This window comes from Python bivittatus, unplaced genomic scaffold, assembly GCF_059951505.1.
Source record: "Python bivittatus isolate LINGU-HERP-01145 unplaced genomic scaffold, Pbiv_v1 ctg000700_np1212, whole genome shotgun sequence".
Classification (NCBI taxonomy): Eukaryota; Metazoa; Chordata; class Lepidosauria; order Squamata; family Pythonidae; genus Python; species Python bivittatus.
The window spans coordinates 55,285,857-55,299,279 of record NW_028277098.1 but is presented as its reverse complement, the minus strand read 5'-3'; the positions used below and the strand labels follow the sequence as shown (position 1 = coordinate 55,299,279).

Genomic DNA, 13,423 nt, shown 5'->3' with positions numbered 1-13,423 from the left:
AAAAAAAGAAGCATATATTTCAAGGGGTGAGCCTTTATTCCTGATGGGTTAAATTTGGTGCTAACATCTACATATACACACTCTGTGCTGCAGGCATGTTATAGAAATAATATTCTGCTTAATAAAGATTTGTGTATTGTATTACTTGGATAGCACTGTTGTCTCCTAGAATGGAAACATGCTAATAGTGCTTTTGTTTTATTTCACAGTGAGTACTGCACCACAGCCCAAACCAGTAAGTGTGATTCCTTGTGCTTTTTATATTTAGATGGGACATTACATACTGGGAGACAATCTGAATATGTGATTAGCAAACCTGTGGGTAGTATTTTAGATTTGCCGGTGAAGAGATTTGGGCCATGAGTCTCTTTCTCAAAACAAAGAGGTAATGGAGTTCATTTTAAAGAAACACTTTTGTTGTCACAAAGCTTCTCTTTGTCTGCTGTCACTTACCAGAGCCAGAAGAGGCTTCTGCCCCAGCTTTGGTGAGAGTGTGCTGGAGAAGGTGAGTGGCATATCATCAGTATGCTGATGATACCCAGCTTTATATCTCCTCTCCAGGCTGCCTGAGTGATGCTGTGGATGTCCTATCTCAGTGCCTGGAGGCTATAGGGGCCTGGATGGGGCGCAATGGGCTTTGGCTCAACCCAAGCAAGACTGAGCGGCTTTGGGTGTTTGGGCCTCCCAGTACCAAGATTCTTCCATCTTTGGTTCTGGATGGGGTGGCTCTGCCCCAGATGGACCCGGTGCGCAGTCTGGGGGTTCTCTTGGACTCATGGCTCCTGCTGGAAGGAGGGCCTTTGCACACCTTTGGGTTGTGTGCCAGTTGCGCCCTTTCCTGGACCAGGAGGATCTACTTATTGTCACTCATGCCCTCATGACCTCCCGTTTGGACTATCGCAATGCGCTCTACATGGGGCTGCCCTTGAAGAGCATTCGGAAGCTTCAGCTGGTACAGAATGCAGCTGCCTGGGTTGTAAATAATGTTGGCTACTCGGCACACATAACACCACTGCTTCGGGAGCTGCACTGGTTGCCGGTGTGTTTCAGGGTGCAATTCAAGGAGCTGGTCATCACCTATAAAGCCCTTCATGGCTTGGGACCGGATTACCTTAGGGACTCTCTTTTCCCAGTTCGTTCTACCCGGCCAATCCAGTCCAGCAGATTGGACATGCTCCAGGTCCCGTCAGCCAAGGAATGTCAGCTGGCGGGGACTAGGAGACGTGCCTTTTCTGCTGTGGCACCTGCCCTCTGGAACATCCTTCCCCCTGAGATTAGGATGGCCCTGACCCTTTTGGCTTTTCGGAAGGCCTTGAAGATCTGTCTTTATGCCTGGGCCTGGGGCCCCGAGCTTGTGAAGGGCCCCGTTTCATTGTTGTGTTGATACCAACGGTTTTTAAAGATCTCTTGGCTACATTTGTATTATATTTAATTTTTTGTACTGTTTTAAATGTTGACTGTTTTTATTGTTGTTAGCCACCCAGAGTCACTGGTCTGAGATGGGTGGCTATATAAATTGAATGAATGAATGACTAAATAAATAAACAAACAAACAAACATGTTGTTAAGCAGTAAAACAATTTCAGTCTATTAAAAGCAAGGAGGCCACATTGCTTCCTTAAGAGTACTTCTCTTAAATCCTCATTGAAGTGACACATTCCTTCAAAAATTTGCATGGCCTTACAAAATTGATACTTTGTGAACAAATGATGGTTCTTTATTTAATCCCTGGCATATATAGAAGGCGGTAACGTGTTAGTGAGGATTGGCACTTCACAAAGAAATAGTGATACAGTATAACAATTTTGTAGTTTTCAAGTTGCAATGAAAAGTGTTAACATTTGAAAAGATGGCATTAAACCACCTATAGTGGGATCAGCTGTCACCACAGAATTTTGATGTAACATCTTTGCTGTAATATACTTAATAGGCAATAAAATTATGAGAACAGGAGTGAGGCTTCTTTGACAGACCAAATTAAAGTTTGACAGTCTGAAGTAAAGCTGCTTAGTTTGGAGTAGGCCCTGTTTAACCCAGTGATATTTTTTATTAGCCATTGTAAGTTTTCAATGCAATCTCTCTTCAGTGAGTGCTAGGGAGTTTCTCTTTTATTCTTTATATGGAATCTTTCTTGAGTTCTAAAAAATGCCTACTAGATTGTTATTGCAATAGTCAGTAGATGCCTGAGAGAGCTTATTTGCATTTATCATGTAGGCTGACAAAATGTCCAAAAATAAGAAAAAGAAATTGAAAAAAAAACAGAAACGACAAGCAGAACTGTTGGAGAAGCGAATACAAGAAATTGAAGAGATGGAGAAGGAATCAAATCCTCTGCAAGCTCAGTCTGAAGAGCAGCAAGAAGTGCCGAGACCACTTGAGCTGATTTTAAAAGAGAGCCCCCCAGATGAAAGGCTGCCAGCAAAGACAGGTATTGATCTCCAGGAAAAAAAAATGTTTTGGATTGACTTAGTAATAATTCATTCTTTCAAGCTGAGCAAGTCTTAAAAATGGGGATTTGAATTGATAAAAATTTCAGAGATTGAAGTAACGCAAACTTTAATTGGCTAAATTAAATTTTCCTAGCATGTGTAATGGTTGCTTAAGCCTAAATGTTTGGACCATCATCCTCTCTGAGCCCAACCTATCTCACAGGGTGGTAATGGGTTAAAATGAAGGGAGGGAGCGTTACTTATGCCACCTTGAACTCCTGAAAAAAAGTGGGATATCAACAACAATAATAATAATTTTAAAAAATGGTTGACTGGCCTATATATCCAGTCACCCCTTATTAAGATACATTATAATTTCTTTCATGTCTGTTCTTTCTTCACCCATAAACATAGTGATTGGTTTCTGCATTTTGTTTTCTTTCAGAACAAAGTAGTTTAATGGAGGGGATTGAAAAATGCGTAACAGAAATCAATTGCAATGGATTGGTGCAAATGTCTACCTTCTCCAAATCCATCAATCAAGTGTCTGTGAGACTTGAGGAGGACCTTCATAATGCTAATGATTTCACTGGCCCTTCTGAAGAGCAAGAAGAAGAGAAGAGCAGTGTTTATAGCCAAAGCAATGGTGGTTCAGAGAACCTAATACAGGAAGCAATATCACAACTTCCTGTGCCCTTAATTTCAGAGGTTCTCGATTCAATGGTTTGTCAGGAACCCACAAGTGAGGAACAGTATTTAAATGAACAGCAAATCAGCCAATTACAAGAAAGCATCAGGGCAGAAATTCCTTCAGAAGATGAGAATGAGAATAATGGGTCTTCTGAAAACAGTAAAGGTACAGTACATAGATTCTTTGTCAGAAATAAATTGTTTATTTTCAAGGAGAAGATTTTTTTAAAAAATATGTCACAATAATGTTTCATGATTATATAGAACTTTTTCTAAGCATTTCCATACATGAGTTTAATCTTACAAGGATCTTATAAGGTATATTTTGAAGTTAGATAGTTTATAATCCATAATTTGAATTTGAAATGTTTTGAATAAATCATTTTTTAAGTTTATTTACAATTTACTGAACCTAGCAAAAGCTGCAGTTAGTCAAAAATGGAAGAGGATGCTCTGGTTTAGGAAGATGGCCTGAGCAAGCTTGATGCCCACTGTGGCTTATAGCTAAATCATTGTTTATTGTAATTCCTAAACCAGTTCATTGGTATGAATTTAATGAAAGTTGTTCCAGTGGGGTTTTTTTGACGAAAAGTATTTTAGAATTGCATTGTAGAGCTAATGTTTATGCTGGGTCTAGAAAAACCTGCTGCTGGAAATTTCCTCCTTAATCCTCTGGAGCCTGGGAATGCAGATAAACTCAAAGTGAAGATAGCTGATCTAGGAAATGCTTGCTGGGTGGTAAGTTTACTATCCTTTCCCTGCTGAATGCCAACGTTGCTAATTTTGCAGTTTGCTGGGGTGTACCTAGTTTCCATTTAAAATACGTTAACAGATTTCTACAAATGCAGACTTAATTTGTGTGTTCATAGCTCTTAAACTGTTATGCGTTCCCTGGGGAAGAGCAGTTCTTTCTTACACTCATACAGACTTTCAAAAGATTTGGTTTTATTGGGTCTACTGTAAGTAGGACTGTTAGAATTTCACGCTAAATTTCTACTTTAACATGACTCCAAATTTCAGTCCAACATCAGAAATGAGAATTCCAGCATCCATGCCTATATCTTATCTCTGCTAGCAACCAAGCTTATTGTGGCTGCTATAATGCAAAGAGATGTTAGTTTGTTAGATTAAAACAATGTGATCAATTACTCTGGTTGTATATTCCCTTTTCAGAGATCTATTGTGTAAGCTCTTAAATCCATGGATAGTAGGGAGCATAGGTGGAGTGGCAAGATCTTTTTTCCCTTTTTATTTTGGGCTGTACTAAATTTAGATCAGAGAATGTTAACTTTTTATTTAAAACTGAGGCAAATAAAGGAATAGAGCTTTCTGGGGAGCTATTGTACAAGTATCCTGCCTCACTTATGGAATTTTATAAGGCAATATTCTGCTTATCATCCATCTGAATCTGTTCAGTTTTCTCCACACAGATTAAGGGGAAAAAAGATGGAGTACCTTCCATTATTCCTTTCATTGATAATACTGAAAGCCCCTCATATGAAAGCATCTTAAGTTTTCTTTGTCAGTTAATTAACATGTTAAATGTTTGCATGTTGTATGCCCTTACAATAAAAGGCAAATTGGACTTGATTCTACTATTTGGTTTTCATTATACTTACCTGGACTGCAAAACATGCAAAAAAACCTATTATTTCCAAACAATTTTATTTTAGGAAAGAGAACAATTTGTTACAGAACTAATAATTAAATGTATGAAAATTTATGTAAGACAACCTTCCCTAAACTTGCTCCACAGAGTTTCCATGATCCTTAGCCATGCAGCCCAACATCTTCAAGATACATTGGGCTGGGAAAAGCTGCTGTTGATGCCATACATCCCAAGTTTCATGGTTTATTCTCAGCCAGCATATTTTCTGAATTAAATCATTTTTCTCTATAACCTGATTTACTCATAGAGGTTTCACTGATATTTGCTTGCAGAAGGCTTTTTTTTTTTTTTTTTTGGTAGAATGGGGGTGGGGAATTTCCATTGTTTGTGTTGCTTTTCTAACTTTCTTTTGTTCTGCAGCTTCAGATTCTAGGGCTGGTTACTCAGATTCAGTGTGCATTAAAGCAGGGTTCCTCAACCTTGACAACTTTAAGACAGGTGGACTTCAACTCCCAGAATTCCCCAGCTGGCTGGGGAATTCTGGGAGTTGAAGTCCACTCATCTTAAAGTTGCCAAGGTTGAGGAACCCTGCATTAAAGGATTTCAAGACACCAAAAAGCAACAGTAGCACATCTCTTTTAGCAGAAGTACTAGTTCAGGACATTGAAATGGGATGATCTGCCTTGAGCATCTTCAACTGTAATACTTGAAAAATGATGGGAGAGGGCACTGCATGTTTGGTGTCCTTAGTGTGTGGATGTTTGTTTGTTTTTTTAATAAATAACCCCAAACTGCTCTGCTTTTGGAAATGTGAGGTGAAATTGTTGCAATTTCTTTTAAAAGAGGAAGGCAGATAGGTTGGGGTAAGTGATGAAAACGGCATCTTAATGGAAACTATGGTAGATAGAGTGAAATACATTTATGAGAGAAGACAAACAGAATAAAAGATAGTGATCCCTTTACCACTTTCCACCATGGTTACATTGCTAGCAATGCTATGGATCCTCTGGACTTCAGCTGATGCCACCGTGAATTTTGTGGGATGTACTTCTGTTAAACAGGCGTAAGACTGGGCTATAAACATACAGAGTAGGGCTTTCCCAGTTGTGTGTCAGAACCACAGTGCTGCCTTGAAGATCTATATTCCCTGTGAGTCAGATCATCCCATTTCCTTGTTAAACTTTAAAAAATAGAAATTAGGGATGTACTTCTCCTTACTGATCATAGAATCTTCCTTTGCTTCAAGTTCTAACACATTTCTTCCACAGCATAAACATTTTACTGAGGACATTCAGACAAGGCAATACAGATCTTTGGAAGTACTGATTGGAGCAGGTTATAGCACTCCAGCTGATGTTTGGAGCACTGCCTGCATGGTAAGTTGTACTACCTAAACCAGTGTTGTCCAAACTTGGCCACTTTAAGATGAGTGGACTTCAACTCCCAGAATTCCCTAGCCAGCATGGCTGGCTGGGAAATTCTGGGAGTTGAAGTCCACTCATCTTAAAGTGGCCAAGTTTGGACAACACAGACCTAAACCTTTTATATGGTGTTGCTTCACAGTTTGGTAGGAATTTGCAAGTTCAATCACAAGAAACTGTGATTTTAATCTGCCACTTAATTTCTACTGTGGTGGTTCATTTTGTGCTCTATATCACCCTGAAATCTGATGTGCTGAAAAGTAATATTCAGATTACTTTAAATGCTTTTTTTTTTTAATGGAGCATTTCATTTTATGGAAATGGTTTTTTTATTTTAATTTTAAAACTGGTAAGTACTCAAACCTAATATCCAAAGCCACTTACAAATCTGAAATCCAACTAGTAATTTGCCTAGTTTCAGATTCTGTATTTTGGTAAGTGAACAACACAATAGATACTGCCTTAAACTACATTTGTGAGAATCTGAAGCATATTGCAAGGCATTTCTAGGACTGTACTTTAGAGGGGGTTTAGTTATTATACGTGAAGGAATAATTAGAATTATGCTTTAGCATTTAGACCGTTCCGAAATAAAAAAAATTCTGAAAGTTGTCTGTCATTTTTATCTTCAGGCCTTTGAACTGGCCACAGGTGACTATTTGTTTGAGCCTCACTCTGGTGAAGACTACTCCCGGGATGAAGGTGAGAGCTATACCAGGATCATTTAAGGTAGTAGAACCCGTACAGTAAGAAAATGAGCAGAGAAATAAGTAGTTTTATTTAAAAAAACAGTCTTATATTCCCCTATGGCTATTTCAGGTATCCTGGAGAACATTAAAATTTGGCTATAAATTAGAAGTATAGACTGCCTTGTTCTCATTTGGATATAAAAATGTTTGAAGAATTTGTGGCTCTCTGTATAAAAGGGCCTGATCCATATCTCTTCACCAAATGAGCAGATTGGAACTTGGCTATCACTTGAATTTTGCATTTCTGTGCTTTTGCAATAATGATCTCAGCAACATGCATGTGTATATTTAATGGCACATATGTAACACATACCTACATTTCAATACCTATTTTGTTAAGGTTTTTTTACATTGTGGATTAATGTGGGACAGAATTATAAGCGGAGTCATGCAAAATAACATGAGCCACAAAAAGACAGACTCAAACATTCGTACTTTTGCATTAACTTTGCAAAAATGCCTGTAAACTACATTTCAAGACAAAATTAAATGAGTTTGGACCCAGGATTTCAGTTGGTTTAAATTTATTGATCACCATATGTTGCTGAATATCTTAAACTCCTTGCTGTTAAATTTGAAGATTACACAGTAGAAATTCCATGGGTCTAAGTCAAACCACACAAGTACATTGAATTAATCTAGCAGATATATCTTTAATTGGGAACCATAATTTATGTCTTACTTATTAAAATGACTCACAGTTGTTAAATCAACCACTAAAAAAAATAATAAATTGTTAAGCAATCCGGAGCAGTATTTTCTGAAGTCCCATAGGCCTCATGAAAGCCAAGTTTATGAGATTTCAGCAGGCCCAAACAGACCAATGTTAAGAGCACCCAGCAACAATGGAGGCTAGACTTCTTTGCTGCATTGCTTCATTTACAGAATTTCCAAAGATTACACATCCAACCCCAAGGTTCACAATAAAGTCAGTGTGAGTTAATTCTAATTCTTATGGTCTCTTCCTCATTTTCTCCCTGGAAGCACAGATCATATTGCATTGATTATAGAACTTCTGGGAAAAATACCTCGTAAGCTCATCGTAGCTGGAAAATATTCCAAGGAGTTTTTCACCAAAAAAGGCAAGTAGGGAAAGAATTTGAATATCTAAGATTTCATTGTAAAGTTGAGAAGGTTTGTACTGCGTTTCTGAGACATTTCAAGATTAACAGTTCAAAGTACAGTGAAGATTGATTCTAGCCCACTTCTGCCTGTCTATCTTGTTTTATTTATGGCCAAAGGACCCAAATAGCAAAGTACAAATGTAATATAAAATTTGGCATTAGATAAAACAGTTATTTTATTGCTAAATAAAATAATTGATAAATATTACATAAAACATTTAAAACTCATACTTATTGATGTGTTACTAAATACCTTGTTTTTATAGCTATAGTTAAACTTTTGGTTGTTGCCACTGTAATTTTAGGATTTTTATCTGCAAGTAAAATTTTAACATATTCAGAGATAACTCTTCATGATCTTGACTTTAAAATGAGCCAGATAATATCCTCCTGAAAAGTCTTGTAAAATTCATAATACAAAAAATATCCACTATTTAAAGGTCAATACCATTACAAGGACAAACTCTTTGAGAGATGGGGATCTTTTGAAATCTATCATTTAGCATATTTGATGGCAACACATTTAATCTGGCTTTTGAAAAGACTATTCTGTATTTACTTAAATGTAAACTATTAAGATATATAGGGAGCTGAAAAGCATATTTGTAATTTATTCCAAAAGTCACAGGTGAACACGGAACTTTAGCCTTTCCATTAATTCCTATTCTGAGTTACTCCATAATTTTTGCTTAATACAATAAAATCCTGATGTCATACCCCTTATTGAATACAAATAATCAGGATCAATGCCGATCTGACTGTCTTTGGTCACCTGTTTAAATCATGTATTTACAAAAGAATCATTTGGGATTTCACATAGCAGTCCTTCCTTGTTTTTAAAAATGTGTATTTGCAACCAAAACTTAATAGCACTTAACCAAGCTTTTGTTTTCAAAGGGTATTGCCTGGTTTCCAGGAGAATAACAGTTTCAAACACATTGGAACATTTAAAAGCGATCTTAACATTTTTACCTGTAGTTGGGCTATGTTATTACTAACAACTGTAATCCAAATTGGAGCTCCATAGAAAATTTGAAATGCAGTTTTTGCATTAAATACCTGTATTGCTGTAGAGACAAATCTCCCTCCTTTTGAATAAAAATATTGAAGCAAGATCATCATAATAGCTTTTGCTTTCAGAAGTATTACCTTGCAGTGATGTTTCCAGGACACAGCATTGTTAAAATGCCCAGATAACTAAAATTCTCGACTTGTGTTATCATACAGTCTTGAATTTTTCAGTTACACTTTTTGATTTTTTTCTCAGAAACCAAAATTTTAGTTTTATCATAGTTGATTTGTGGTTGATTTTCTTGGCAATACTTGACAAGTAGACGTTTCAAACCCAATCTAGTATGTGAAAGAAGAACAGCATCATCTGCGTACAACAAAGCACAAACTTTCCTTTTGGCTAATAACAAGCAGTGGCCTTCAGCCTGAAGTAATGTAGATTCCAGTTCATTGACATAGATATTAAATAGTGTTCAGGCCAAAATACAACCTTGTCTCACACCCTTATTCATTATGTCACCTATAAGTACAACTTTTCTGTTGCCTCTAACCTGCCTTATACTATCTTGATATAATGCCCATATTAAATATGCAAGATGCCTGTCAAGGACCAAATTCTTTAATTTAACCCAAAGATTGGCTCTATTAACAGAATTAAAGGTAGCCTTAAAGCCTATAAAGGCAGCAAATGATTTGTCTTTTTGAATATTTGCCTGCCAGGTAGGCTAAAATAAAACACTGATTAGTTGTTCTGCCTTTTCTAAAATAACCTGAGCATTTGTTAAAGTGTTCCTCAAGGTAGGAGATTAATTTTTCATTTAAATTTCTATTTTTTAATAGTAATTGTATTAAAGATTATATTTACAACAGTAAAAACTAATGCAAACTAAAAAAATAAATTTCCACTGCAGAGTTTTCCCAAGATTGATAGCAAGCTAATCAGCCTATAATTTACAGGGTCTTCCATTTCTCCCTTCTTATATAGGGAACTATTAGCCCTATTCCAGACTGAGGAGTTTAAACTTTCTATTGCTGGAGATAGGGCCACTAATAGAGGGCCCCACCAATCTAGGTTTTGTTTAGGGAGTTTGATGGGTATATTATCCTGGCCGGGAGCCATACCAGAGTTTAATTTTGAAGTGGTAGATTTGGAGATGAAGATAGGAGTGTTCTTAACTCATGCTGGCAATTACTCCAAATGAATCTGTAAACTAAATGTTCCAAAAGTATATAATACCACCTACACAATGATATCCTGTATGAGAGCAAGTCCAGTTTCATATGTTTATGCTAATCTGCACATATTTCTTCTATATTGGGAAGAATGTTAGGATGATTTTATTTGGTCTCTTTGAAGGTACAGAAGAAAACTTAGAATACCAAATTTCTCAGCCATGCCATGGAGTCTAGACTGCTTAAAACATATTCTGCTTAAAATATATTCTGCTATGCAGTGCTGTCTGCCTGCCTCCCTGTCTGCATAGTGTGTGTTTTGAATTTTGGAGGAGAAAAAAATGTCTCTTTGATTTTGAAATGCATCTTTTAACTCAGTTTTGTGAACTGCTGTTGGTCTTCCTGCTCATGTCCTATTAATCTTCCTGTTGTTATTCACAGGCGATCTGAAGCACATTACTAAACTAAAGCCATGGGGTCTCTTTGAAGTATTGGTGGAAAAATATGAATGGTCCCAAGATGAGGCAGCTGCATTCACAGACTTCTTATTGCCTATGCTGGAGCTGAATCCTGAAAAAAGAGCTACAGCAGCACAGTGTCTCAGGCATCCCTGGCTCAGCTCCTAAATACTCCAGTCTGATATGGTGGCCCTCTAACTGGGTTTACAGCATAAAATATATATATACACACACACACACGCACATACACAACCCCTAGCTGTCCCAGCTGTCCTCTCCCCTTCTCCCAGGTCAACTTTTTCCTTGTTGATTTTCAGAGTGAAGCTTCTCCTTGAAGGCTTTCGAGATTTTAGATAAATCTAACTGTTCATGTGAGATTGTGTATTTGACTTGGTGGGGACTATTATTAGCCAGTGGACGTCCAATATGATTTGCTGTGATTGGAGTTTGCCAAAGAATTTTTATGGGAATGTGAAATTATTGCATAGTTTCTTCCTTACACAGATACCTTACCTTGAAGGAAATCTTCATTGGGATACACTCCCTTAAGCATATTGCAGTCATCCCAAGGGGGATGTGAAGAGCTTGTGAATCCCTCCTTAGCTCACTGACTCTGGGAGTCATTTCTTAGTGTACATTCAGTTGCTGTCAGTAAGAGGAGAAATAGCAGATGGCACCAAGGTGGTAGCTCCATGAGGAGCACTAGATTCAACTCATTCCTTAGGTGTCTGCTCTGCTGCTTGGGTAACTTTTTTTCTTATCTTTTTTTGGACATACTTTTCTCTAATTGTAGCCATTGAATCCTTTGAAATTATCTATGTTATATATGCACCATTTTTGATCTTTGGTGCTCAGTGTGGTTCTGAGTCCAGTGAACTTTGCTCTCCAAAGGTGGAGCATATAAACCTGAATAAGTTTCACAAGGGAAATAAAAGTGAAAGGATGTGGTAAAAGTAACCATTTCTGCAGTATAGATCTATGCATTTATTGGCTGCAGAAGGGAGTCAGGTTACCCAAATTCTATGCCAGGTCTGCCCAATATATAGCCTTGGGCAATATGGCACTTGCCAGCTTGATAATGTGGCACAACACTGCTTGATAAAATATTTCTACAACCCAACCTGGAGTTCAAAAGTAGGAATGTTATCAGGTTTGTGGCAGTCCACTTGTTATATAGGTCTGCTTTATGCCATTGGTGTCATGTTGGCCATGTGTGAAATTGTATTTTTATTAGAGAGCAGTTCTCAGAAAGATGGATTATATCCTTACTGTTAACAATAAGGAAAGGTGGTATTAGTGCTATCTTTTCAGCCTTGCTATATGCCCAGACCTAAAACCAACAAATGTTAATGAATGTAATGTTATCAGCTGTGTTAACTAGTCTAGAGTGCTGGACTTTAGAAATTACCTTTCTAAATAGAATGCTGTTTTTTCTTATACATTAACTTCAGGGCAGATAATCTAAGGGAAAGTAGTCTTAATTTTCTTCGAGTAGAGATGAAGCGTCAAATTGTTTTCCGAAATCATTACAAACATACTGTTCAACAGAATATATTGTAACTTTTAAACTCTAGGAAGGAGAACTGGTCGTGATTGAATCTTACCAGTTGGTTGTTTTTTGTTTTTTTTTAATTAGAAAAATATATAACACTTGTTAGTTTTACCGTGAATATCTCCTAGGCTACCCCTGGTTATTTTCTTCTGTATCCAGCTGTAATGATAGGTTTGGAGAAGCTGGGACTTCAGTGTCCTTCCTAACAATGGACCAAATAGACTTTTGAGATTAGAAAATTCTCCGAGGCTGGAAAGTGCTGGAGAACTCAGACTTTGCAGGCACTGTATGGGACAATTCAGTGCATAAACTGCCAGTAGCAAGGTCATTCTTCTTTTCAGTGTGTGGCAAATCCCAGTTTAGAGTGCTTTTAAGGTGCTTCCCTTTACTAAAAAATCTGGTTAACTTATGGTAACAAAGCACCATATCTCCTTTGCTTTTTAATTTGGCCATGCTATCAAGACTGGGGCTTCAGCAAAATGTTGTTTCCATTTAGGAGAGCTTAAATAAAGTTCTCTGCGCATAACCTTAACATGAAAAAGGAAAATGTTCCAAAAGTTTTAACGATATTCCTATTATTTGGGGTATCTTGCCTCCCAAAAGCACTTCTGTGCCTGTCTGTAAAAAGATTTAGGATAGGACTAGAATGTATGTTAATACTTCCTCACTGAATACTGTGAAGACATTCTGGCAGGAAGAATTGAACTTCTGTGACAATGCAGCCTCTGCATCAGCACCCTGGCTATCTGAATAGAACAAGTGGCATCTCTTGGTTGTAATAAAGGCTTATTCTCCATTGAAGAAGGCTGCTCACAGCTCTTTTGCACTAAGAGAGAAGTTCTGAGATAATACAAGTGGTAGCTTGCCAGGATTGTCTGCATACTTTGTGGTTCACATCGGGTTCACTCAACTTCCAAATTGCCATAAAGTGCTCACTAACCAATTTGTACTTGCTTTGTTGACCTAAAACTAGAAGGAAAATACATTTTTATTCTTTCTATTGGGTGTATTGTCTTTTTTTTTCTTTGTAAATGCAGCACAATAAACAGATTATCAAATAATCCACAGATAATTTTGATATGCTGTCTGTGTGCACCTGAAGCATTTGTAGTAAAGCCTCTTACCAGAAGTTCTGTGAAGCATACATGGTTTACACATGCAAAGCATAAGCGAAATATGATTTGTTGAATAAGATCAAATAGGTCAC

General features: G+C 37.3%; 1 protein-coding gene across 2 annotated transcripts in view; it reads left to right on the top strand.

Annotated features, from left to right (window-relative positions):
- SRPK1 (SRSF protein kinase 1) overlaps nt 1-13,288 on the top strand; it is a 39,906-nt gene extending 26,618 nt beyond the window's left edge. Inside the window, exons 9-16 of one of the 2 annotated variants that reach the window (XR_015798541.1) lie at nt 210-235; nt 2,215-2,428; nt 2,875-3,285; nt 3,757-3,857; nt 5,997-6,104; nt 6,782-6,851; nt 7,883-7,980; nt 10,648-10,785. Coding sequence is in view for 1 of the 2 variants with exons in the window: in XM_007426549.3 (XP_007426611.2) it covers nt 210-235; nt 2,215-2,428; nt 2,875-3,285; nt 3,757-3,857; nt 5,997-6,104; nt 6,782-6,851; nt 7,888-7,980; nt 10,648-10,832 (1,208 nt within the window). In the remaining variant the exon portion in view is untranslated. Of the gene's footprint in view, nt 1-209; nt 236-2,214; nt 2,429-2,874; nt 3,286-3,756; nt 3,858-5,996; nt 6,105-6,781; nt 6,852-7,882; nt 7,981-10,647 lie in introns of both variants that reach the window. The other variant, XM_007426549.3, reaches the window with a different exon arrangement.
- The last annotated feature ends 135 nt before the right edge of the window (nt 13,289-13,423 follow it).